Source organism: Gasterosteus aculeatus, chromosome 14 (assembly GCF_964276395.1).
Source record: "Gasterosteus aculeatus chromosome 14, fGasAcu3.hap1.1, whole genome shotgun sequence".
Taxonomy (NCBI): Eukaryota; Metazoa; Chordata; class Actinopteri; order Perciformes; family Gasterosteidae; genus Gasterosteus; species Gasterosteus aculeatus.
Genome location: NC_135702.1, coordinates 15,283,684 through 15,311,380, shown reverse-complemented (window position 1 = coordinate 15,311,380; position 27,697 = coordinate 15,283,684). Strand labels below are relative to the sequence as shown.

At 40.4% G+C, this 27,697-nt stretch overlaps 1 protein-coding gene across 4 annotated transcripts; it reads left to right on the top strand.

Annotated features, from left to right (window-relative positions):
• The first annotated feature begins 1,145 nt into the window (after positions 1 to 1,145).
• On the top strand, positions 1,146 to 26,448 carry syk (spleen tyrosine kinase). 4 transcript variants are annotated; one of them, XM_040197843.2, is made up of 15 exons: positions 1,149 to 1,289; positions 6,117 to 6,215; positions 8,585 to 9,044; positions 9,858 to 10,018; positions 13,846 to 13,984; positions 15,506 to 15,587; positions 15,705 to 15,760; positions 16,665 to 16,727; positions 17,854 to 17,932; positions 19,957 to 20,113; positions 21,929 to 22,138; positions 23,572 to 23,761; positions 24,222 to 24,362; positions 24,655 to 24,767; positions 24,865 to 26,448. In XM_040197843.2, exons 3-15 carry the CDS (start codon positions 8,643 to 8,645, stop codon positions 24,935 to 24,937), a joined length of 1,866 nt encoding a protein of 621 aa, XP_040053777.1. In that variant the 5' UTR covers positions 1,149 to 1,289; positions 6,117 to 6,215; positions 8,585 to 8,642; the 3' UTR covers positions 24,938 to 26,448. The 4 variants fall into 4 exon arrangements, with proteins under 4 accessions (XP_077944419.1, XP_040053777.1, XP_077944417.1 ...); XM_078088291.1 differs by lacking the exon at positions 1,149 to 1,289 and adding an exon at positions 5,799 to 6,041; XM_078088293.1 differs by lacking the exon at positions 16,665 to 16,727 and having other exon boundaries at positions 1,146 to 1,289.
• Positions 26,449 to 27,697: the final 1,249 nt, after the last annotated feature.

Below are 27,697 nucleotides of genomic sequence, written 5' to 3'. Positions count from 1 at the left end.
GCGACCCAACTGCATCGGCTCCTCATTGAAAAGTGGGGGTCGAATGCTGAGGGGCAGTCCCGGGGCAGTCTGATTGTCGGCTCTAAGCTGCGGCGCTGCTTAAAGCTGATTGGAAGAGGTGGAGGCTGGTCTGCAGATGGTGCGCTCTCTACGTCGCTCCCGGATGCGGTTATCTAGGCGGGTGGATAGGAAAATTAGGGAGTCTAAGCTCCCTGGTCGCTAGCTCATCCCTGATATTCTCTGCTAACCCGTAGACAAAAACACTCTGCAAGGCAGTGTCCTCCAACCCACTCTCTGTAGCTAGGATCCGAAAATCCAATGCGTATTCTGCTACCGTCCCGGCACCCTGACGAAGGGAGAGGAGTCTGCTGGCTGCTGCTCTACCCTGAACGGGATGATCAAAAAACGCTCTCATTTCTGCTACATTGTAGGAATTACAGATTGGTGACTCCTTCTCCCATAAGGCTGTGGCCCACTGAGCAGCCTTTCCCGTAAGTAAACTGGTGATGAACGCAATACGAGACTTATCTGGGGCATATGTAGTTGGCTGCCGCTGGAAAACCAGGGAACATTGCAGGAGGAACCACCCACAAGCTCCCAGATCTCCTGTGTAACGTTCCGGTGTTGGTATGTACGGCTCACGGGCAAGCGGAGCTGGAATGGGAGGAGCCGAAGGGGGTGTAGAAAAATTGATATGTTTCCTTGCTCTTATGAACCGTTTGTTAAGTGCCCGCTCGCTCCCTTCATCGGGTCCATAGTGCCCCCCCCCCCCCATGTCTAAACCATGGTTACCCCATTGCCTCTGCTCTTTCTGTTTGTTAGAATCAACTGCGGCAGCAGCACCACCTGCTGGTGATAAGTATGTAAAGCATAAGGAATTACGCTGCGTTCATGTTCAATATGCGTGTCTTTTTTGACCGAAGAATTGCTGCTGATTTATTTCGGAGAGCGTCTTAGGGAGGTTGAGTGAGGTTGTTGGTCCAACGCCAGCCTCTATCATAACGGCCAAACCTGTACTCCGTGATTTGAACATCTTCCAGGCTTTACCCTGCGATATGAGATGGAATATCTATCTACCTTCTCGTTGACTTTGTTTACGGTGATTGACCAATAGGAAGTGACCCAAGATCCCAGTAGCTGTGAACGGAAGTGTCAACATTCCCACGGAGGAAGGACGGGACGCTGCTGCTGAGCCGCACAGGACCACGCGACTCTCCCACGGACTGCTTTTGTTCCCCACGTCACTGAAAGGCACACCGGCTGGGATGAACACACATGCAGTCCACGGGGTGAGTGTTGATCCGCGGCATGCTGACACTCCTCCTCCGGACTGCATGCGCCAGACGCTCCACGGAGCAAAGGTGGAGCTCCGCGTGGGGCTGATGCGGTGGAGCCGCTACGCGGCGGAGGTAATGCGGCGGAAGTAATCACGAGTACAGTCAGGCATCCACGTCCATAGAATCCTCGCTGGAAGTGACACGTTAACCCGTCGGAGACACTCATATAGCGAGTGTGTCTTAAACCGCGGCGTGCACGTGGACGTATATGGGATGAGGTCTCTAGGTGAAGCTTCATTGTTGCCCGAATGAAACTGCAAAATTGAGCAGAAACTGTGCTCGAAGCGATGTGCATGAACTGTGTTTGGTACTTCCGAATAGTCCCAGCAGATGTGACGCGGGACGTTGTTACACACTCCCAGTTGCAGGTTTGTCTTGTACCATTTGTTGTTAATTGACTGCAAATATTTCTTGAGGGCCACGAATCATGTGACCAGGTGACACTCTGTATTCTTAGGGGATGTTCTTCCTTTAACTGGTTGGTAATTCTTCCAACTTTCTTTCTTTCACAACATTCAAAATCCATGTGTGACTGCTGGTTAACATCAGAATTTATTAAACCATTTATTTGCCAAGTATGTTGGACATAACAGGAATTTGCCATGGCGGGTGGTGCATAGATGGCAATGGAAAATCAGACAATAACTTAAATTAACAATAGAGTATACAAAAATAAAGTGCACAGGCAAACAGATAACAATAATACACTACACACAATTGTGTCAAGTGTAAATGGAGTCAGTGAGTGGGAGATCCGGCTCCGACGGCTCGGCCTCCTGCCAGATCAAACGGACACAAACAGCTTTTTTCTGGGGTGAGACGTCTATGTCCACGTCCTCACCCAGAACTCTTTGTTGTTTGTGGAGACGTCGTCTCCCTCCTGAAGTCCACCACCATCTCTCTGGTCCTGGACACAATCAGAGTCAGGTGATTTCTAACGGCCCAAAGTCATCTACAACTGCCCGATGCTGCTCCTCTTGTCCGTCCTTTATACACTCGAACATTGCAGAGTCATCAGAAAACTACTGCAGATGGCATGACACAGGAGTCAAAAGAAAACCCATGTTTATACTGTATGTTAACATGCCGTTGCTCTGAGAGTGCCAGTTATATTGTGCTGATAACATTGCTTTAAAATAAAAGCAGGCAATACAGTTTATAATTCAATATTGAATTTTGTGCATAATGCGATTAATCGCTGTTAATGACAGAACAGTCACAGTCAAGTTAATTTTATTCTTCATTTTATTCTTCTTTGCCATATATATATATATATATATATATATATATGGCATATATGCAGAATACAATTAACTTGACTGTGAATATATATATATATATATTCCTTGGAAAAGTGAAAAATTGATTTGGTTATTAGGAAATTTAACAGAAGTTACAATGTTGAGGACAACTTGAATTAGTCCAACATGCAGAACCAAAACTGTCTCATACCAATCCTGTTGTATCCTGTTAAAGGATAGCGGAATTAAAGAACTGAAACTGTACAAAAGAAGCTTATGTCAAACAAACTGTATTTTACATCATGATAGTGTTTGCGTGCGTTTGTGTCTGTGTTTATTTTACTCACTTGTAATTTTTTGCCATTTGTCAGTAAAACAAGAAAGTGATAAAATATGAATGAGATACGTATGTCATTTGTTATTTTCATTAGGGCGGTTTCTGTGCTGTGTTTTGAACGGAAGCTGGATTGGAATTATTCGTAGATATTGTGGAGATTGAGGTGGAATTTGAGTTGTGATGCCATAGCTTTCTCAAGGGATTTGGGGAGGTTGGAGTAGTTGTTGGGGATGTCAGAGTTCAGACCAGGAGAGTGCATCATTCTAGTAATTAACCAAGAGGCAGCTTGTCAGAGTTGGTGAAGTTGATGCTGGTTAGATTGCTGATGGCTGAATGCCGGAGGTGCAAACCAGGTCAAGTCTTTTTCTTTTTGTCTTTTTTAAGGGTGTGAAAGTTAACACATTAGGTGATGTTCTCTGCAGGAGTTCTGCAGAGGTACTAACAGTACTTTGTTCCATTGTGCATCAACAGCAGTCTCTTGGCTGGAATGCCCTGTGGTTTTTCACCCATTCTGCAGACAACTTACTCCCTATGCACTCAATTTATTTGTCAAAAGCAAAAGTAATCCCCCAAAAATGTGTTTCGCTCCAACCTCAATCCACAATGCAGTTTTGTTGTATGGTAACGTCATTATTTTAGGAGACAGGGCCGGAATAAAGTAAGTACCACTGTTCTGGGAGACAGCATTTGCTTCAAGTGAAAGGAACTAAAAAAGCGCACAAGAGAAGTTCTTAAATTGATTGGTTACACAGAGAAGAATAGATGTTTTTCAAGTAAACAAGTAAGATTAACAGTATTGCTTATTTTTGATTTGACAGAACTTCATACATTTGTGTGTTACCAGTTAAAGTACTCTTCTCATTTTATACATGAAACAGGAACTCGACAGAAACCAATAGAGAAGTGGTACTTGCACAGACAGATATACACGTAGTTTAAAAATAATTAGAAAAGATGCCTTTGCATAGCCTCTCTTACCGAGCTCTGTCAAGCATCTGTTTAATCAAATGAAAAGAATTCATTACAAATCGGCCACGGCTGGGTCAATATATTTATTCGAAAAAAGACGTGCTCTGTATTCCATGTGTGTAAGAAACGTCTGAATCAACTCCAAAGCTTCCCGCCACAACACTCCACAAATACTAAAAATGAGACTATATATAGATTGGCCTCCTTTTGATGGTAAGTGTTTAGAGAAATGTATGCTTCTTCTTTTTTTTATAGCAATCATGATTATCCGTCACAGCAAACACATCCGTAACTTTTTTTTAATACCAGGTTTTTATACCAGGTTGTTCCACAAGGTGGAGCCAAGTGGATTCAAAGTTCTGAGAGGAAGTCTTGGAATAACAAAATTTCTCTTTAACAGAAAAAAACTTATTTTATACTTCGGGTTAAATAAAACCAGACCAGGACTTGCGTAATAGCTGCAGCTCTAAACCAGCTTGTAATACAACTACGACAGTTCACATCCTTCATTCGGAAGAGACGTGAGCAGAGGTTTCAGTTCAAAGACCATAAATTGTAAAGAACACATCATAGGGGGAAAATTTCCATTGTTCATTGCCTCAGTTTAGCTTGAAGATTAACTACAGGCTGTATCTGGCAGAGTAGCTTGAAATGTCACAGTGTTGCACAATCTCTGCTCTGCTGTGTTGTAGATGCGCTGCTGTCTTCCTCTTGGTGCTGTATAGTACTTCAGAATAAGTAGAACATGATGTGGTGTCTCGCCTCAAGTAGCCCTAGAAGAAGTCACCTGATGAAATGCCTTCACTTCCCAGAAAGGTCTCACTCTTGAGGTCTAAAACTCATTCAAAACATTGTTCGTCACAAAGTAACACACATCTTATCTCTCTTGCTTTAATAGAGGGAATACATTCACATTTTGAAAACTCTTTTACTAAAAGTATATTTTGGGACATAAGTGCTAATTAGTGAAAGGCTGAAAGGGTGTTGTGAGTGTGAAAAACACTAAAGCCAGCTCGCACTTCCTGGTTGGTGAACACACACAGTCGCACACACAAGTGAAACTGCGATGCCTGTGTGTTAGATCGTAAAGAGGCATTTTTAATATAAAATATATCTATATATATTTATAGTAATAAAATGCTTTATTTCCCTGGCAAGAAACATCCAAGCACAACTTTCAGGTTACTTGAATTGAACTATAATAATTCCAATTTATACTTATACTCTACTTTGCTTTTTGCCGTAACTATTGTACTTTTAGTTCCACTAGTTTAGTACTAATAATTCTAACTACATGCAAATACACCATGTACCATGTACACATTGTAAGCACCGTTTCTTGTTTTACTTCAACACATTTTGCTGATAACACTGTTAAATTGAATCTCAACACCTGCTCCACTGCTGAACAGAACACTCAGCAGATCAAAAAATACTGTGCAGAAAGAAAAGCAACAAAATTGCATCCTTCTATTCCATCGGTGTAAAATAAAATAATTGCCACATTCATACATTAATATTATTACACCATCTTTTACCCATTTGTATTTTCTGAGTTGCAACGTTTAAATGGTGATCCTAAAAGACAGACCTGCTCTTTCACTACCAGTGTGTGAATGTATGAGTGAATTAGTGGATGAGAATTTGTTGTCCTGTAGAGATGCGCTGTACAAATTCATCCAAATAAATTATTACGGTTTTAAAAGATATCTGACTGCAAAACCTACAAAATAATGAAACAATAAAAATCGAATAAGTGTAATGAACCAAACATTTTCCTTCAAGAACAATTAATAATAATATAATAGGATCAATAATAATTATAATAATAATCAATCTAATAATATGCTACATTAAAGGCCAGGGCTTGAGACAAAAAGAACACGCCCAACTACTGATAGATGTTTTAGCTTTCTACTGAATCTCAGGGATTAGACGATGATGTTTCTCTCTCAATTAAATACATTAAAGGCAATTAAACAAAAATGACTAATTAACACAACTTCATGACCATTTAAGTCTGTTAGCACACCGTTTCCTGTGCGCAGCAGAAGTGTTGGTCAGCGTTAAGATAATAAAAAGGAAGTACAAGACATACATTGTGAAGGAAGTCGTTGAAATGAGGAAGCATTGGCGCTCCACCACCGCACAGTAAAAGTACACAGACTGTGAATAAACTGTGAGTGACTCTTTTCATGGACTTTTGACTGCATGTTTTTTGTTCGCCAGAAGCAGGCACACGTTGCTCAGACTGCTGGCAGCGGACGAAACAAGTGACTGAAAGAACCCCAAAACAGAAGGATCTGTGACTACCTCCTCACTTCGTATACGGTAAGTGCAGCATTTGTGTTTCCTTTAAAATAGACTTTGGACTTCACTACCTCAGTTCTTTCACACAATGTTCAAGAATGACCTAATGGTCAGCGTTTTATTTCAATTGGAATTTATATATTGAGATTCAGAAAAGGACTTGTAACGTGTTGGGTGTCCACTCTAAATAATTTAGTTTGTCCAATTCTTTTTGTTGTGGAAAGTAACAGAGTACTGTTCTTAATAGCACTTATAGGGACTCTACTTTAGCACTTCCTTTTCTGCTACTTACTGTGTCACTGCAATTCAGATGGAAACTTTGTACTTTTATCTCTACTACATTTTTGTAACTGTGCAGATTAAAATCTAACAACAACAAAAAACACATTTGAAACTTCTAGAATACATTAAAGAGAGAACCAGGGGTTTAACCCCTACTCAAATGTAGTGTCTACATTTCAGATGTCCATGAGGTCTAAGCCGTTTCCTTCTAAACTTATCAGATGTTTGAAACAGAAGGGGATAAAGGCATGCATTATTTCACAAAATAATATTACATTACTGCATATTGAAGCATATTAAAACATAACAGAATATGTTCATTGTTAGATTATGAGACATTTGTAGAAACATATAACACACTTGCTAAAAGATTTTATATTATAATGATTATAATGTTAATGCATAAAGAGTTCATTATAGTTGTTTAAAAACGCATTAAAACACACTTATAGAGTTCAAAGAGTTTCACACACTATGTGTTTTGCAACTACCAGATTTAAAGCTTGGCCAATGCCCTGTTTTTAGGGTTAATATATCCTTTTAACTTAACTCCATGCTCAGGGATAGAGCTTTGGATATTTTGATATATTTGGGCTGGCGTCAGAATCAAATTATAGTAACACTTACGGTAGTAAACTTTTTTTAATGGAAAATAAATTTTCCTTTTCAAAAATGATATAAAATATAATGAACAACAAAATAGTGTAAGTATTTGCTACATATCTTTCCTTTTACGATGTGCAAGTTACTGAAATGTTGAAAGATAGTTATTTGGATACTTGAGCTAATTGTAATATATGCAGATTTGGAGAAGGGAGTTCCTGTAAAAAAGCTGCAATTCTAAGTAAACCTACCCAGGCTAAATACATTACGGCAATAAACCTATACTAATAATACTAACTAAACAGTTCTAATGTTATGTTCTTATGACAATAATTTATAAAATATTATCTGGTCCTTGACACCAGCTTTGTTCATCCAAAATACCCAAAGCTCTACTAATCAACATTGTCCTACCATCTTATATGACATGCACTATAATCAGGTTTCTTGAATGTTTGATTTATTGAATGAAATAATCAGTCAGAAAAGATGCTTCAGTTCAGAGCTACCAACTTGCCATCTTGATCCAGCCTGAAACAGCATCGAAGTCTTGTCTGTGTTGCTCAGTAGTTTAGTAGCTAGTAGTCCTATAGAACATCAGCAGTCAGATGTTGGTTATAGTCTGATGATTGGTTGGTATGTTCAATGGTTAGTAATAAACCAGCGTATCTGATCATCTACTGGTTACATTGCCTTGGAATTTGGTATTAAGAATAAGAGTTCTAGAAATGATTGTAAACTCAAGACAGCCATGATGTACGTGTCCTTTACAAGTTCAGGTAAACTTTAAACTTTAGTGTGTGACAGGGGAGCTGATGCCTGCCTACATCAGCTCCCTGTCACACACGAACCTACACATACTTAGCATGACAGCATCAGAACATCCCCCCAATCTCACTCTGCCAATCATAGGCATCCTCACGTGTGCCATGTGCAATGTGTGTGCCATGTGCAATTGCCATTGCAATGTGCAATGTTCAATTGAACATTAGTATCAGATTGACATGATATGTCACTCAGTCCTTTGTAATACTTTCACAAAGTGGAATAAGCCTCCACACTAAACTACTGAGGAGAGTTCTGTGACAGCTTATGAGATAGTAAAGTATGGAAAGCCTGGAGAATACATGCTTCATTCAAAGGTCTGTAAGTCAAAACAAACTGCCATACTCTTCTATATGGGGAGGAGCGAAGGCCTCCATCGTTCGGTCTTTAATTGACCTCAATAAAGGGCTACACATGCCAGTGTATTTTTTTATCCTCTTCATAAGAGTTTAACATTGCAATAACAAGTAAAATAGCAATAAAATGTCAAGAATGTCATAAGTCAATAAAACTAACTACTGTTTTATATATACAATATAACCATATACAACTTTAAAAGTTGTGATATCAATTAGCTTTTGCGACTCCAGACATTTGGATAGTAAAGGTTGCAGACCCCTGCTTTAGCTGTGTGTTTTGTCTTGGAAATGTAACCTTTTACAGTGTGTTTTTACTGTCAGGGTTGATTGGTCCTTTGCAAGAGGACTTCCTCAAAAGAGCCATAATCCAGAAGACAACATGGCTGACACAGTGAATGCATTGCCGTTCTTCTACGGCAACGTCACCAGGGAGGAGGCAGAGGACTACCTGGGGCAGGCCAGCACGGGCAACGGCACATACCTGCTGAGACAAAGTCGAAACTATCTCGGAGGATTTGCACTGTCTGTGTTTCATTCGGGCCGCTGCTACCACTACACCATTGAAAAAGAGCCCAATGAAATGTATGCGATTGCTGGTGGGAAGAGCCACAAAACCCCGGTTGATGTGATCGACTACCACTCACAAGAGATGGACGGCCTTGTGTGTCTGCTGAAAAAGCCCTGCAACAGGCCCAGAAACATGCAGCCAAAGATCGGGGCGTTTGACGACCTGAAGGAAAAATTGATCCGGGAGTATGTGCAACAGACATGGAATCTACAGGTTAGTTTCAACTCTTGTAAGTAGACTGAAAGGTAGTTTTCAACCCTTTTTCTGTCAAAATCAATTAATACACATTAAGTGAAAAACCCCTATTTGATAAGAACTCTAAAGAATTTTAAAACTAAGACCAGTATACTAGTGGTCAGCTGAGGAGATTACGGTAGAAGAAGTGAAGATCCTAATAGAAACTTTTAAGACTCTTACTCACATTGCGCTCAATTCTAAAATAAATTCAATAGTGAATATAAACTATTTCCCATTTTTTTGGGCATCCCCTTGTCCCTGGGTATCGAAGGATTTAGAACCTCTGATTAGAATATGTACAATGTAAACATGTTTAAACAACTATTTGGGCAACTTCACGTATTCTTAGTGAAGCCACCTTGATCCCAGATGTCATTAATTGCTTTGGAGTATACAATGTTATTATCGTGACAGATTGATGGCTAGAGCAACAGAAAATAAATAAAGTTGTAATAAACATTTACAAAAATAACACAAATAACACATACTAGATCACTGTGACGCTTTTTGTTTACCTGTGTGCATAAATAACGCTGAGTTTACGTAACTGCCTTATGCTTCTGTGAACATGGAGGATTCAAGAGGAAGCAGATTAGAGCTTAACCAGCCTTGAATATGTTCACTGTTAACTTCAACCTGGTAAACATAAGTGACTTACTAGTAATCAGAGTTGATAGTAACGTTCTAAGAGGTTACTATAATATTATTGCTGTGCACACATCATAAAAAGCTTGGCCTGCATGTTCTTCCTATGATAGGCAATTTCTCATAGCTCATGTGTGTGTGCAGGGAGCAGCTCTGGAGCAGGCCATCATCAGCCAGAAGCCTCAGCTGGAGAAGCTTATTTCTACCACTGCACACGAAAAAATGCCTTGGTTCCATGGATCAATAACACGAGAAGCCTGTGAGCCAAGGCTTCAAAATGGCTCCCGTGTAAATGGAAAATTCCTGTAAGTACAAGTTTCCTTGTACGCCTTTGACGTAAATGGTGTGAAGTGGATAGTATCTAATCCAGCGATTCCCAAAGTGTGGGCCGCGAAGGTACTGCAGGTGGGCCGCGAGAGGTCATTTACAATAAATAAATAAAGTTTTTTAATTTTCAATTTTTAAAAGTTTGAAATTAATATAAAAATATGTATGATGCGGCACATTAGTTATGTGAAACATTAGTTGATGAAGCACAAACAATTTAAACGGACAGATTAATAAAACAATAAGGCTCTCGCTCGAAACGGCTGCTCTTGTCCGCCTGTCGTTGTTCAACAAATGGGGCGCCCTCTTGTAGTATTAAAGTAAATATACCGCATTTTCCACACTCCAAGGCGCACTTAAAAGGCTTTAATTTTCTCAAAAGATGACAGTGCCTTATAGTCCGGAGCGCCTTATATATATGGATCAATCGGTTAATTGGTTGATCCATACTGGTTGTATGCGGCGCTCAAGGCGCTCTGCCAAACATGCCAAAGCTCGGTCTATGGCGGCGAGATGCTGAGCGGGTGCTCAAGCGCGTGAGATATGTAGCTTGTTTCAGGGCACGTCGGAGAAACAAAGCTGTCGTTCTCGCCGAGCACTTCATGAGATTAAAGAGCGAGAGACGGTGCCCTTTTCTCTACAGTAGCTGAACCATCTTAACGGGGGAAATAAGTTATTCTAAAAGCAGCCGAAGATTTAAGACGTGGATGGCGAGGGGGCGGCGGGAGCGGACGCACCTCGCGGCATCGATCGGACCCTGAAAGCACCGTCTCCTCCTTACTGTCAAAAAGAACAACAGCGAGCGCGTAGAAAACTCCATCGAGCGCGAGCAGAGATTCTCCTCGCGAGCATCGAAGTTCACGTTTCGCATGCAAGCAAATACCTCGCGGAGACCAACTTTTACTCGCGGATGTTTGATTTTGGTTAAATTCTTAAGGTAATTTAATCATTATGTTTTGATCAGAGTTGTGATTAAAGGTTTGGGTGGGCCGCGAAAGATTTTCAGATTTCAAATTGGGCCGCGGCATTCTTGAGTTTGGGAACCGCTGATCTAATCCATTCAAATTCAACCGTTTAAATCACTATTTGTGAAAATGTGCGAATTCCCAAAATTCTTAACATGCTCAAAAAACACCACTAACCTTTCTTTCGCCCTCTTAGATTTATGAAGATAAAAAACATGAAACCTCTAACTCGATTATTAGAGTTCGCTGATGGGGTCTTATTTCATGGCTCTTTCCCCAAATGTTACCGGATAAGTTGATTGACTGGTTATTTGACAAGTACATCTGTGGCTGGGAAATCCGCCGGTAAATGAGATTAATGCTATCGTATAGGAAGTAATTTAACAGAAATTTAAATTACATCCACCCCCCAAACCAACATCCAGGCCTTTTGCATAGTATCATACTGCTGAAATGTAGTTAACATCCTGCAACATTGTGTTTAACATTGCATCATGGGTTTAACCGTCAAAATATAATTGGGGTTAAAAACAGATCTTGAAATAAGAAACGGACATAATGTCATGTGGTGTAGTGTCATGTGTCAGTTAAAGCACTCACCTTTTTGGTTTCTCTGAGGAAACCAACGCTGGGCCCTAAGTAAATGTCCTGTATCTGTAAAACTACTTCAGCGACCCATTTACAACACCCTATCCTCTTGATTCCTTTTTCTTCATCTTATGGCCTGGCTCTATACAGCACATGTTGCTTTTCTCCTGCAGGAACTTACCCTGTAGAGAGGGGCTTGTCTCTGCCTCAGGCTGTGATACAAGGTTTTTCCTGAATTGATACTGTAGGCAATTTTAGTTTGTGCTTGGCAGGTAAACAACAATGGATGACTAGCGCTGATATTGTAGTTTTTAATTGATTTCAAGTTGACCTGGAATATGCATATACGTTAAGATAGGCATAACCAATGGACACACTTTTGTTAGTTCTGTTTTTCACATAAGAATCTGAGAAATCTGACAGAATGTGTCGATAGCAAACATCTAAGAAAAAAGCAACAAACAAGTAAATTAGTATTGTTTACTGAGGGTTGCAATGGCCTGTCCAGGGCCACAACAACTAATTATCTTTGGCGGAATAAAAAATGTAAATGTTACAGTGTTGGTTCTGAAATTTACGTACAGTTAAATCCAACATCCTAAATCAATAACTACAACAATTGCTTAACATTCTATTAAATTCAATGCAGTATGTTAGATGTTCAAAATGTCTTCTGCTTTTCTATTTCAACAAAACGAGTATCTGGCAGCTGAAACTACAGTTGAGACATAGTGGTCTCAAATGAAGAAACAAAAAAGACACGCACAAGCAGACACACACACACCCACACACACTGTGGTTTCCTCTCTGGCAGTTTGCAAAGGACTTCCTGAAGTAGCCAAATGAGGAAGAATGACAGCAGGGCGAAATGTGTCCTTTTGTAATCATAGAAAGAAGAATGTGTTTCCACTGAAGCAGCGCCTCACATTACGATTATAGCTTTGAATACATTTTAACGGGAACACTCCAAATACTGCCCTCATGTCTAAAATATTCTGGAGCTACTTGCAAAGCTTTTGCCATAATTGTAACGCTACATTTCGATTTCAAAAACGTTTTTCTAATTTTTCGTTTTATACCATAGTTCAGATAAAAATGAGACAGCTGCAGTTATAAATAAAGGCACACTGGCCATCTGTTTACCTTCAGTGAGGTGTGTCCGCTCCCGCCGTCCCCCTCGCCTTCCACACCTTAAATCTCCAGCCGCACAAGAACGACAGCTTTGTTTCTCCGACGCGCCCTGAAACAAGCTCCATATCTCACGCGCTTGAGCGCCGCTCAGTATCTCGCCGCTGAGACCGAGCTTTGGCATGTTTGGTAGAGCGCCTTGAGCGCCGTGTACAACGAGTATGGATCAACTGATTAACCAATTGATCCATATATAAGGCGCTCCGGATTATAAGGCACTGTCGTTTTTTGAGAAAATTAAAGGCTTTTAAGTGCGCCTTGGAGTGCGGAAAATGCGTTACTATGTGTTCGCAGACGACAACACACAACTATATATATATATATATATATATATATATATATATATATACGCAGCGCACGTTAACACATTATTATTGCCTTAACGCAATTATTAATTAACGCAATTGTTAATTAATGCCAACAATTGTTTTCATACTAGCGGTTCTTTCAATGATTGTGCCACAAGCGCCACTCTTGACAGGGCTCCTTAAGATACTTTGCACTCACGGAGATGTCTGTTTAATTCATGGCTGGCTGTTGGGTATTTAAGCACTTTTAGGAGCTGCTCATTTAAATAAAAGATTTTAAAGTAGGCCTATTACTATAGGAAAGTCGTTTTGAAGAAATAAACTAACTCTTCAGGTGTCTGTTTCGTAATGAAAGGCGGTGGGCCCAATGGCGTTGCATGACCGACCCGGAAATTGTAATTCTACCATTTGGCCACGATGTAAAGTTGGCTTCAAAGCTCAGTGCTTTTCCTGGCCACTTGGTATAACTGGACTGGATTACCACCCAGAGTCTTTGTGTACTAATACCACAACGTACTGTGTTATGGGTTATATCATGTAGAGTTTATGAAATGACTTCAAATTGGTTGGTAAATTTACTGGTCAGAAGAAACACAGATCTGTCAAAGTTTGCATTTCTGTGTAGTCATGAACTGGACACAAATGGCACTTTCCGAACCCCACAAAACATCATTCACACTATATAAATGGTACTATATTCACTGAGAAGGAATATCACACCCGCTTGAATTAATTTCCATCTTCTTGTGACTGTAGGATCCGACAGAGAGATGCAAAAGGATCTTTCGCCCTGTGCTTACTCCATGAACGACAAGTCATGCATTATCGCATCGACAGGGACCGGACGGGGAAGCTCTCTATCCCAGATGGCAAGAAATTTGACACCTTGTGGCAGGTAAACAAATGTTTTCTGCTCATTTTCATGTGGATATTTAACTATCACTCTCTAGCAGTGTTGGGCAAGTTACTGAAAATTAGTAATTAGTTACAGTTACTTCTTTTAAAGGTAATCAAATTACTTACCAGTTACTTTATATCAAAAGGAATTAGTTACTATGGAAAGTAACTTTTATGTTACTTTTATTTCTGCTTTTTAAATGTTATGAATAGTACTGAACAGTCAACACAATAAACATATTTATTGTAATAAACAGGGCAGCGGGCCTTCAAATCAATCAGTACAAAAGTCCCTTTTAATACTTACAGTGCATCCGGAAAGTATTCACAGCGCTTCACTTTTTCCACATTTTGTTATGTTACAGCCTTATTCCAAAATGGATTAAATTCCTTATTTTCCATAACGACAAAGTGAAAACTGTCTTTTGCAAATTTTTGCAAATCTGTTAAAAATAAAGAACGGAAATATAACCTGTACATAAGTATTCACAGCCTTTGCTCAATACTTTATTGAGGCAGCTATTTACTAGAGGGCAAATAGAGGGCCTCTATTTGCGTGGAGGGCCCGCAAATAGAGGGCTCTCAAAAAGAGAGTAACAAACTCAATTAAATTTCAGTAATTGTAATTGCGTTACTTGCTCGTTACCGCTAAAAGTAGTGGAATTACAGTAATGCGTTACTCTGTAATGCGTTACTCTCAACACGGCTCTCTGGATTATGTTTAGGGTTTCCCAGCCGTTGTCTGAAGTGTTGCTTGGTGTCCTTTGTGGTTGTTACAGTTATGTTATTCTATCTCCACATTGCCAGGAATATGCACTCTGGAGCAATGCAATGCAATGCAAGTCCGGTCCCCGAACCCAACCAACAAGCTATCAAACAAGCTAACGTCTAGCATCATGTACCGCTGGAAGCAGCAGTCATTCAGACGTAGAGTCTTTAGAAGTTGGTGAAATTCATTGGGTTTTGGTATGTGATTTAAATTAGATCACCAATTTGTCAGGCAGGTCATTCCAAAGCCAAGGGATGCTGGTGACAAAAGCACGGCCACCTTTAGTTTTAAGCCACAACTTTGGAACCGACAGAAGGACCTGAGGCTCTAAGGTTGCGAGCTTGCTTCTTGGGGGTCAATATTTCCTGATAATAATAGCAGCAGTGGATGTCGGGCAGGATCGACAGCAGGAGGCAGGCCTAGGTCCTGGTAGAACCACGATCCATGAAAACCTGAAACATGATCTCAATGTCTCATTCTATTATTATTTTTAAAAAACCTTGCATTGCTAGAAACCATACAGCTTGTCCAGAGCATCAGGGGATGCGTACAGGACAGACGTTGTCATGTTTAGTCCACCAACTAAAGTCACTTAGAATAACAACGCAGTCTATGCTGCTCTGCTGGGGTACAGTGATCATTTGTAGTTCTGAAGAATATTTCTTTGCAGGTTTTTTGGTTTTTAATACATCTATTGGGCTTAGTGTCTGATCCATTGAGTGTCTGATACATTCTCTCTCTTTGCCACAGCTGGTGGAACACTACTCGTACAAACCTGATGGTCTGCTGCGAGTGCTAACAGAACCCTGTCCAAGACCCCACGGAGAAACTGGTAAAAAACCTGCTAACACAAATCAAACTTGTCTACATTGAGACAATTGTGCTGCACATATCATATCTGACAACGTAGAATTTAGATAAACAATCCATTTACCCGCTGTGTTCGTAGGGATGCTAGGACGGCAACTCCTCTCACCGGACGCTTCTTCAGTAACTTCTGCCTTTGTAAGTCGTTGGTGTCATTTATATTCTCATGGTTCTGTGTCTACAGTATGTCTAAAAACAGGAGGTTATCCATTCCTCTGTGTTTCTCTCTTCAAAGAACAATCACATAAATACACTAGTGAACACATTATTGGCATTTAAAGTAGCTCTTAACATTTTTATAAACTTTCCACATTAATTATGAATTTTGATTTAAAAATGATTACTCTGTACTATTTCTAAAGTACTGTAATATTATAGTTCAGCGCTGACCTGGCGACAATGCACTAACACAGATGATTATCAATAACTAAAACATTCAGATGATCGTGTTTTAATTTGGTCTAACGTTAGCAATTGCGGGCTATTGGTATTCAGGCTGCAGTGTAAAACCATCAAAAGCTCAAACTCATGTTTTTGCTTTGAGGGTTCATAACAGAAAAAAAATAAACAAAATTAAAAATATGAAAATAAATATGAAAAATATGAGAATCAATAAGTAGGTGTCAGAATGCCCAGGGGTTCGATTGTAACTACCATTTAGCATTCAGCATCAACTTGTGCATGCCTTGGAAAATTGTCAAAACACTTTCCAAACCTTGACCGACCCTCTGTCATCATGAATGGACACAACTAGAAGGGAAAACGTTTTTGTATTTTTCACAAATATGGATGAAACCACGCTTTACTTTTCATTTTCCCCTCACATGAATACCATCCAGTTAAAGGAAAATGCGAATGTTGTTTACTGTAGGAACAGTTTATCTTTGCTTCGTCTGTAAGATGAGACATAACGTTGACACGTCTGTATTTGGAACTAACCTTTCCCCTGAATCTGTTTCTACTGTAATGATCACATGCATGACCATAACATTACCACGTCACACTCTGATAACCGGTCTTAACCTGATATTTTGGTTTTTAGCAAAATGCGGCAGATGGAATTCTCTCCAAACTCAGAACTGTTCCCATACCTGGCATAAAAAAGGTGCATTAATGCTTCTCATAAAACTATCGGTCCCCTCCACCCGGCCCCACACTCGCCCCTCCCCTCACATCCCAACCCTTTGCTTCAGTGTGGATTGCTACTTGCTAACTAACACATAATGTCTTCCATACGAGGTCATTAACTGCGATTACAATTCTGAACCAAAGTCGGCCCTTTTCTGTTTCCTGATCAATAGCCCCTCCTTCGATATCAGCATGTCAAGACCTAACATGATATGATGGGTCAACCCACCTGTCCTCCTCAAATTCTTTGGACGAAAAGAGACCTTTTGAGAATCCTTTATCCCAATATCCACTGTTCTAAAATCCTGATTTAATGGCTTTGGAATAGCCTTGTAAGCCTCTTATGATCTCTTGGGTCTTGAGATGTGGTATTGAAAGGAGGCGCCTGTGATATGAATGCTCTTTGACACTTTCAACGCTTTGCAGGTCAGGATTTCCAACCTTTTTGAATGTGATTGCTGAATTTGACAAAAGATTCATTTTTTAATATTCTTTCCAACCTAGTCACTAATGCAAGATATTTGTTGGATGTTGACTAATTTTTTAAAGCAGGGGTGTGGGACCAAGTGTATGTTTTAAAGTAAACGGATCATTGACATCAAGCTGTTGTTCTACGGAACATTAGGACATTAAGTTGTTACTTAACTTCCACACCCTTTCTTTGAATGCACTAGAATGCAGATGTTAACCACATAGTTATTCTCTTCCTATTCTAAATCCTTTTGTATGGCCAATCATACAATGTCTCATTCTACACACTCAACACAAAGTATTACAGTGATACGGACTAGTGGTTGAAAGACCATATACTAGATCACATGCTCCCATATAGAAAGAAACCGTTTCTCCACTTTAATCGTAAATGAATGAATTCTGAACTTAACATCAAATTCCAATGTTTCTAAGAATTCCTCCTTTATTGAACATAAAAATTCCGTATCACTATAATAAATGTTCAATATAAAGTGTGGCATCCTGCTTATTTCACTCACTGTAGATCTGTAGATTACATCTCCAGCAGTGCACTGTGTATTTCTATGTTTCATGTGTTTTCCCCATGTGGCTACTCTCAAACATCTTCTTTTCTGATGAATTGAAAACAGAAACGGGGATCTCGACACAACCCCACAGAGCTTCAAAATCCTTATGAACCCAGCGTGCTCAATATTCAAGCAGGCAAAGGTAAGTTAATGAATAAATACAAATATGAATATGAAATATGAATATATGCAAATTACAAATTTGCCTCAGAGGGCTTTACAGTCTGTACGCATACAACATCCTCTGTCCCGAAACCCACCATCGGCACAGGAAAAAAAGAAAAAAAATGAAAAAACCCTTCCAAGAGGGAAAAAAGGGAAGAAACCTTAGGGAGAACGTCAGAGGAGGGATCCCACTCCCGGGATGGACAGACTACAATGGATGCCATGTGTACAGAATGAACAATGTATAATACCTATGACAGAAATGATTCAAGTAATTGTGAGTAGTAAGCCAGACGCACAGCAGGACCACTGCAGGGGCAACCACCACCAGATAGAACCACCATCTACCGAAGCCTGTGGGGAGGGAGAGCACAGAGACTTTAGGAGAGGGTAATGTTGGTTTACGAGTACAGTAATATGATTAATATCTAAAATAATAATGATGATGATGATGGCAGCAGCAGCGTCAGCAGGGCCACGGTCGGTGTCAGGACCAGGGTCCAGAAGGAACTACGGATCTACGGAAACCTGCTTGGGGAGAAAGCACAAAAAACCCCCAAAAAACACCAACTTATTTCTGCAGCTATGTCTCAATTCATGGGCTGCATCCTTTTAGGACGCAGCCTTCGCGGTAGACCTGGGCGTGGTCCTCCAACAACCACATAGGCTGAAACAACTGGGCTCCGAAAATGGACGATCTGGCTTACGGGGGGGGGGGGACTTCCTGCTCAGCTCTTCCTCCTCCACTGCCATTGCTTAGCAACCTGCTGGGCTTGACAATAAAAGCCGCAAAAGAAATTGTGAAATATAGATAGAGAAAGTAATCGTCTTATTATTTAATTTAATTCAGGAATATATGCTTCACTCCCCAGAGCATGATAGATAATTCAGGCTGAATGGGGAGGAGTGTCGGGGACAGCAGGACAGAGTTAATGTTAAATCTAAGAGCAGTTTATTCTCACGTCTTATGGATCTTTAAAAACACAACATCAATTACCAACATCACGTAACTTAAGCAATTTAAAAAATAAATAAATGTGATGTTATATATTATAACATTTCTATCGGTAAGTGAAGTCTATTACTTAAAAGTGAACTCTGCTGCTGGCTGACCTGCCTCCACCCTAAATAAATTGAATCTTTGTCGTCCCGTATTGCATAATGGGATATGCTGGGCCGCATACGATAGATCAGGTGTGTTCTCAAAATCGGCACCTGCGTCGCTCAACCGCGTTCGGAGGAGCCGACGGAATGGGAGAGCCAAGTTGCAGCAGAGTGGCAGCTGAAGTGACGTATGCGGTCAACGAATGCATCCTGAAAAGATACAGGCGGCAAATTGAGACGTACCCTGTGTGGACAAACCCTGTGTCTGACACAGGTTGTACCGTAATATATCACCACTATCTTGGTCTGATGGGTGGGCGGTAAAACACATCTTAAAAGAGGATTTGCTTGTAAAAGTGAAAGTTTTGTGCAGACGAGCCGCTGCACTCTGGAAAAGTGGTCCACACAGGCCATTGGAGGATAAGGAGCATCCTGCAACTCCCTTCTGATCTGGTGGCTCGCGTAATGTGAAGCCAGATGTTACGTTTGGCATTGTATGCTTGCCATAATCCTAGACATCACTACACTTGATGGAATCTGTGGGGAGATTCAGGACAGCTGTCATAGTCCTCCTACCGAGCCATTCTGACCTGAGCCACCTCACATGGTGGTGACATTGGTAGTCTGTATGAATGCCAGCAGAAGAGTGCAAAAGCTCAGATCATCAGAACTGACTAATTGTCTTGCTGGTTAAGTGACAGAGATCTGACAAGAGCATTTAGCCTCTCTGGCAATCAGTACACGGATACACACAAAATCTGCCTAATTCTCTTTACTTCTACAACTGGAACAAATATTGACTGATATCCATGTCTCAATTTCACATGTAAGATTGCAAAGAAAAAACAAATTTGTCATCACTATTCCTCTTACGTGAGATGGTTATTTCTCCTTCAGAGGCCATGCCAATGGACACAGATGTATACAACCCATATGCAGACCCTGATGAACTGAGGAGTTCTACAGTGGATCGCAACCAGCTCTTCTTGGAGGATGGAGAACTGGGCTCTGGTAACTTTGGGACAGTCATGAGGGGAATCTACAAAATGAAAAGGTATGCTAATTCAAATCAAATCCAATTACATCCATACAAACTATCAAACATTTCCCTTTTAATTGCCCAGTATGTCATGAGACCATGATTATAGATTACCAGACCTATGCAGACTTTTACATCCCAAGATTTTGATTAAGATGCAACAGGCACAACATCCTAAAATAAATTCCACTTCCAGCCACCCAAATACACTTAATGTATCTAAACCTAACTAGAAAATGGATTTCCAGCTGAAAATGCGTTCGAATGCTGAAAATACAGACATGAAGATAGCTGAAATTAGTTTTAGAAATTGCTGAAAACACAAACAACTAAAAAATACACACCCATTATAAAGAAAAGGTCAAATCATTTGTTTATGTCAATGCCACACAGGCTAGTGAAGGCTAACCCCACACAGGCTAGTGAAGGCTAGCCACAAAGGCTAGCTGGCTAGCTAAACACATTCATTTCAGCTTTCAGCTTGCCTATATTTTGTCATTTCTGTATTGGCTGAACCGAATGGTCTCTGAAATGGGACGGTCTGGCCTATTGTTACATTTAATTTAGGAATATACGTTTCTCCTCCGGAGCATTCATATTTCAGGCTGAGAGAAGAACATTTTCCAGTTATCTTAAATTTAAATAAAATAAATGTAATATAGTACTTTACTAATTTATAATTACTTTCAGCTAAAAGTAATATTGCAAAGAGGGGATTACAATTGTCAATAAAAACCACAACAGCAAACACATTTATTAACTTGTATGCATTTATTTTTTTGTATTTCTTGCATGCATCGACTGCATGAGAGAGTGTGTGTGAGACAATATATGAGACAATACGAGAGACCGTGTGTGAGACAGTACGTGAGACAGTATGAGAGACCGTGTGAGACGGTGTGTGAGACAGTATGAGAGAGTGTGTGAGACAGTATAAGAGTGTGTGTGAGACGGTGTGTGAGACAGTATGAGAGTGTGTGAGACGGTGTGTGAGACAGTATGAGAGAGTGTGTGAGACGGTGTGTGAAACAGTATGAGAGAGTGTGTGAGACGGTGTGTGAGACGGTGTGTGAGACAGTATGAGAGGGTGTGTGAGACCGTATGAGAGACAGTATGAGACAGTATGAGAGACAGTGGATCCTCGGCTGCAGCGTGTGGTTACGTAGCGTTACGGCTCGAGAAAATCTTGTATAAGTGATTCTTGTCTTCAGCGTTGACAACGCTCGTACAGGACGTCATCGTGACAATATGACAGGTCTTAATGATCTCTGAGAAGTCTCTCCCTATAAAACATTAATCTAACTGATATTGCTCCTTCATCAGTGAGGAGGAGAGCCACCCTTTTTAAGGAATGATGAACTAATCCAGCAGCTCAAATGAACCTGCGCCGGAGCAGGTTCAAGTTTTTTGATGTGTTGCTAAGGTCATTTAGCCAAACCTGCTTTGTGGAACCGAAAAGCCGGATCTACGTCATCTCATCCTGAAAATTATCCAGCTGACTCAGTTAACGGGGCCCTGATTTCTCCTCCTGTTCAACATCAAACCTCTCACCAATCACTTCTCACTCTTCAATCCTTCACAATGTAGATGCCGTAAAAAACTCTAAAAAGTAAATCTGTTCAAATCTGGGCCGTAGCTTTCTGATTAATAGCCTCAGTTTGTGTACTTATCTTAGTGTATTCTACACCGCTGCTTTACATGCTGTGTTATAACCTATATTGTTGGTCCATTTTTGTTTGGTATTAGAAATGACTTCAGATTTCTTATAAGTGATGGGTGTCAATACAAACCAGTAGCGTCATCCTAACACTAAATCTTCCAATGTATTAGGTCGGAGAAGACTGTTGCGGTCAAAATCCTGAAGAATGACGATAACGACCAATCGGTACGTGACGAAATGCTGCGGGAAGCCAATGTCATGCAGCAGCTGGACAATCCTTATATCGTCCGGATGATTGGTATCTGTGAGGCAGAGAACCTCATGCTGGTCATGGAGCTGGCTGAGCTGGGACCACTCCACAAGTTCCTGCAGAAAAACAAGTAAGATCTTCAACTGACATTACTTTACTTCAGAGTGAAGAAGAGCAAGAGAGAGGGTGAAAGGACAGTGGTGGTTGAGTAAGCTAGAAAGTGGATGAAGAGTTCCCCTGTCCCATGTTGAGGTGTCCCTGAGCAAGACACCTCCCTTAACTGCCCGGCCTTCACGGCAGCACACTGCTCCCACTGTGTGGGGTGGGTTACAGTAAATGCAGGGAATAATAATTCCACAGGGATTAATAAAGGATACTTTATTTCTTCTTCTCCTTTCTGATTGCTTTATGTCTTCTAAAGCTCGGAACAACTATTTACTCTTGCAAGTATGCTCAACCTTTTTACATGTGTAGCTGGAGAAGATGTATGATATACTGTGGGGATTCTCTACCCACTACATTTAAAATGTATATTTTCAGTTTTAATGTGACCAACCCAAGATGCAACCCAAAGATCAATAGACTCGACAGTAAACTCACAATCTGATCCAGTAATAATGTGCTTTGCATTTTTTTGCAGCATAGAGCCACTGCTAACAAAACCCCCCCACCCTTGTCGGTCCGTCCGCAACAACTACTTGTAAAAAGAAGTGCATGGAGAGGTTTTATTCTGAGCTGATGTTGTCATCAAACATGAATATGTGGGCAAAATAAATTAATAACATAATGTAGTAGGCATATGCTGTACTGTGTACTCGCAAATAGACCTACTTGTCTAATGTAGCACTGCCACTGGAAGCACAGTGGTTTGGTTGTTCAGCACATTTAGAGCAACAGGTCCATGAAGCTTTACCGTATTTTCCGCACTATAAGGTGGACTTAAAAGCCTAAGCTCAAGCGCGTGAGATATGGAGCTTTTTTCAGGGCGCGTCGGAGAAACAAAGCTGTCATTCTTTCAGAGCATTTAATGAGATTAAAGAGCGAGAGACGGTGCCCTTTTCTTTAGAGTAGCTGAACCATCTTAAAACGGGAAAATAAGTTATTCTAAAAGGGGCCCTTGGCAGGTGGCGTGGCTGGAGAGCAGCCGAAGATTTAAGGCGTGGATGGCGAGGGGGGCGGCGGGAGCGGACGCACCTCGCAGCATCGATCGGCCCCGACGTCAAACGTTTGACTACAGTATCTTATGGGCGTTATTATCCGATGCGCTCGATATATGAGAAATGTTTGAAAATAGGTCATTCATTGAAGGTGCGCCTTATAATCCGGTGCGCCTGATAGTGCGGAAAATACGGTAATTTTAAGATGGCCGGCAAATAAAACTTTACACCATAATTTAAAAGTGCATTTTACAAGCCCATCAAGGGTGCAAACTGGTGAGTCACGATGTTGACAGAGCTAACAGCTACTAAGGTTGCTGTGAACCAGGGGCAAGCTATAATGCACATGCGTCAACGTCAACAAAGCAATCATTTTGACACAGTTTTTTTGATTGATCATCTACAGACAAACGACAATAAAGAACCTCACAGAGCTGGTCCACCAGGTGTCCATGGGAATGAAGTACCTGGAGGAGCATAACTTTGTGCACAGAGACCTCGCTGCTAGGAACGTGCTGCTGGTCACTCAGCACTACGCCAAGATCAGTGACTTTGGCCTCTCTAAAGCCATCGCTGAAGAGAAGAACTACTACAAGGTAAGTGCCAACAAGTTTTTTGTTGATCAAAGATGAACTCTCTTTCCATTTAGTGAATTGTTGAGTGGGGAAACTTTTGCTAAAACAATCCCAATAGCCATGGTGAAAAAAAAACAACTATTTTTTTATGTAATTCAGATAACACATCAACCTCTTTTGCGTCACGGCCCGGTTTCATGTGGAGTAGTAGTCACTGCACTGTGGCCCTCTGCGCACTGCGACCCGGTAGTTGGGGACTTCTGATTAAATTAACGTGTGCTAAGAGTTTTGCAAGGACTAGAATAAACATTCTTTATTTAACATCATAAAGCTGTAAGACCGCATACTGTTCTTCTCTCAACACTGAAATCCCCAAAGAAAATGGCTGCAAGATAACCAATATAACATTAATTCATAGCCACTGATGTTATGTGTGTGTGTGTGTGTGTGTGTGTGTGTGTGTGTGCGTCTCCTCCTTCAGGCAAAGGGTCATGGGAAGTGGCCGGTTAAATGGTATGCTCCTGAGTGTATAAACTACTTCAAGTTTTCATCCAAAAGCGATGTGTGGAGCTTTGGGGTGCTCATGTGGGAAGCCTACTCATATGGACAGAAACCATACAAGGTATCTACTCCTCAGCCATTACAATACTTATGCCACACATCAAGTCATTCATGCAATTGCTTATTTCGGGCAGCAGACATTAAACCTGCAAAAGTAGAAGGATTTTTCTTTTTTATTATAGTGATTGTTTTTTTCAAAACCATCACTTGGGACAAAACACTTAAGAAGACAAACTTTTGTCAATTCTTGAGGTAATATAATAAGCAGTATGCTGTTTTTTATCAACTCAGCCATTTTACATCATGCCTTTCAGAGGGAGTCTGGTAATCTGATTATGTTCTCATGTTCTCAGGGATTGAAGGGAAACGATGTCATGCAGATGATTGAAGGTGGAAGACGTATGGATGCCCCAGTGAACTGTCCACCAGAGATGTATGACCTCATGAAAACTTGCTGGACATACAAGTAAGTCGTCACACCAAAATGGCGTTGATCAACAACACACTATTACACCAGATAGGAGTAATGCTTTGATAACTAATTCCTGTTTCATGTGTTACAGAGCGAATGAAAGGCCCGGATTTAAAGTTGTTGAGCCACGGCTACGAGAGTATTATTATGACATTGCATCGTAATTCTTCTCATGGGTGTTAGGGGGTAATGCATAACAATGTGCAGAAGGACTGCCTTTATTCATGCTTGAATGAACGAAGCCACGTGCACAGATAGACCCCTAATGGTGCTCAAGCACCTGCCCCTTTGCCCTGGATGAGAAAAGTGCCCCTTGGGCTGCTGGAGCCCAATCTCTTCTTCATTGATCAATATGTAAGAATAAAAATTACTCTCTCTGTCATCAATTCCCCCAAATATGTTTTGATATCTGGCGGGGCATTTATTTGAGTTCTTGTGAGAATTTTGCGCCAACATGCTCCGCGGCGCTCACAAGCCACCACCGCGCCCCTTCTTCCTCCTCCTCCTCCGCTTAGTGCTTGCTGCACAAGCACTAAGCTTGTGCGCCAAACGGGTGCAGCATCAGACAGGTAATGAGGGTGTTTGTGCAATCCCCCCAACGTTGTTTGGTGATAAATTAACCATAACATTACGCCGCTGAGAACATTACGTTGCAACTTGTCCGACGTTTTCTGAAAAATAAACAAACAAAAAACTCACGTGATTTCAAATCCTTGTCCAGCTGTTTACTGACGTTTGTCTTGTTTAGTGAAGAGAGAGAGGGCGAGAGATGCAGGCAGACAGGCAGAGAATTTAAAGGCAGTTTTACTGTTCTACATATTGAACAAGTTTGCTAGTTTTGTTTAATTTGATTCAATTATTAAAAAGAAAGGTAGGTCTTAAGTTGAGCTACATGACGGTCTGGTGAGGTGTATTGTGGTATATTATGCTTTGGTATATTATATATAATGCTGCTTATGCAGATGTCAGAAAACAGTAAAAAAATGTATGTGTGTTTTCATCGTTATAGAGCTTATGTAAGTCCCTTTTGATCATTATGCACAACATTGGTTTATCTTATGCCACATAACTTGTGGCATAATGCCAAGAAAAGAGAGACTCCAAAAGCAGAATGACAGGGAAAATATCCTACTGTGTTTTTATTTATTTATTTTATTATTAGTATTTTTCCTTTTATGAATAATTTTGGTGATGGGTGCGCTTTTTTGGTTTTGGTTTGAGCACCTGCCCCCCAAAATGTCTGTGCACGTGCCTGCCAGAGATGTAATGAATTATGAATGCTGTTGTAAAATATTGAATGACTACTTTCACAACTTGTAAACAATTAACCGTATTAATGCAAATTACATTTATTTTATTACTTTTTACTTTTTTTGTTCTTTACTGAATGTAAACAATATAGAAGTTATAATAAACATACAAGTCTTGCTTTATGTATGAACAAACATTGATGTTATAGGTAACACACTCCATGCCTTATTCATTCACTAGATGTGTTTCCTGCCGTCAGTGCAAACTTGCCTTTCACCGTTTTGAGATCAAAATTGCTCATCGGGTGGGGGGGGGGTAGCTGGCTGGCCAGCGTTTCTTAGATTGAAGTGAGACTAGGAGGAAAGGTGATGTTGTGATCTTGATAATAAAACATATTTGATGTGGCATGACGAGCCTTGGCCAATTGGCGTTGAGAGAGCATCTTCATTTTCTCCAACTTTTCCTTTCACTCGAAATCAGTGTTGCCTCTTTCTCGCTACATCTGATTTTCCAAACCGTGGTAACTTTTTTTTTGTCAAAAGTGTAGCGATTTTCCCTGGCGTTATTGGAGACTTTTCTGCAGTTACTGGCCTCATCGAGTCTCACAGGAGGAGGAGACCCACACCTCTCCGCGCCCAGACTAAAAAAAGTATTGCAGAGCCGCTGCTGATCGTACAGCATCCATTACAATTATCAAACTAGTCAACAATGTCATTTAACAACAAGCACACACCCTCCTGTTGTCACCTTTTCACTTTTCAGCGTTCTACTTCTTATGCTTTAATTAACATGAATCAATCAACTTTTTTTAACATGTTATTTTTTTTCAATTTTCTTTCTCAGCCTTTCAGCTACAGCCACCATTTAAACTTTGAAATGTTAACAAAAGCCTCAACTAAAAATAAAAAAATCAGCTTTTTGATAGGTTTTCAACTTTTTTCAATATCACTGATTAGGTTTCATGGGTTTCTCAGACCATTTGCTAAATTGGTGGGTATGTGGCAGGATAAAGTGGTGCCTGAAATTGTGTTGTAGTACTCAAGATCGGTCTTGGTCTCGAGACCACTTTTTCAAGGTCTCGGTCAGAACTGTGGGGATATCAATAAATTGCCTGTGCATTTTTTGGATTTACTTGTTAATATCATTACTGTGATTTTGCGTAAAACTTAATGCTTCGAGTACAACCAATAACTTGACTCATTTATCATTTTAAATGATTGTCACTGTTAATGACAGGAGATCAAGGGGCCGTGCAAAGATGCCAGCCTCTGTCGTGGAATTTGGTTACCTGAACCACAGAGTTCTTGTGCACAAATAAAATAAAAAAACACAGTGCAACTTGTGAATTTAGCAGTCCAACTTACCGGTGTTCTGGTCGATTTTTGCTGCTTTGTTGAGAATTGCTACCGCCGCATAAATCGATGGTTCTGTCTATCGATTCATGCTACCCTATCAAAAAATGCTACTTTATGGTTTTCTACCTCTGTACATCAAATAAAGGCATAAAGTAAGTGTTTTTTCTCCCATGTGTCTAATTATAAAAAGTGTAATTTATTTATATCAGGGGTAGCCGATTTTGATAGCACAATAACACACTATCAATCTTTATACACCATTATTTTTAAGATTTGATGTAATTGTTCATATTACCAGATAATATCTTACAGATTCTT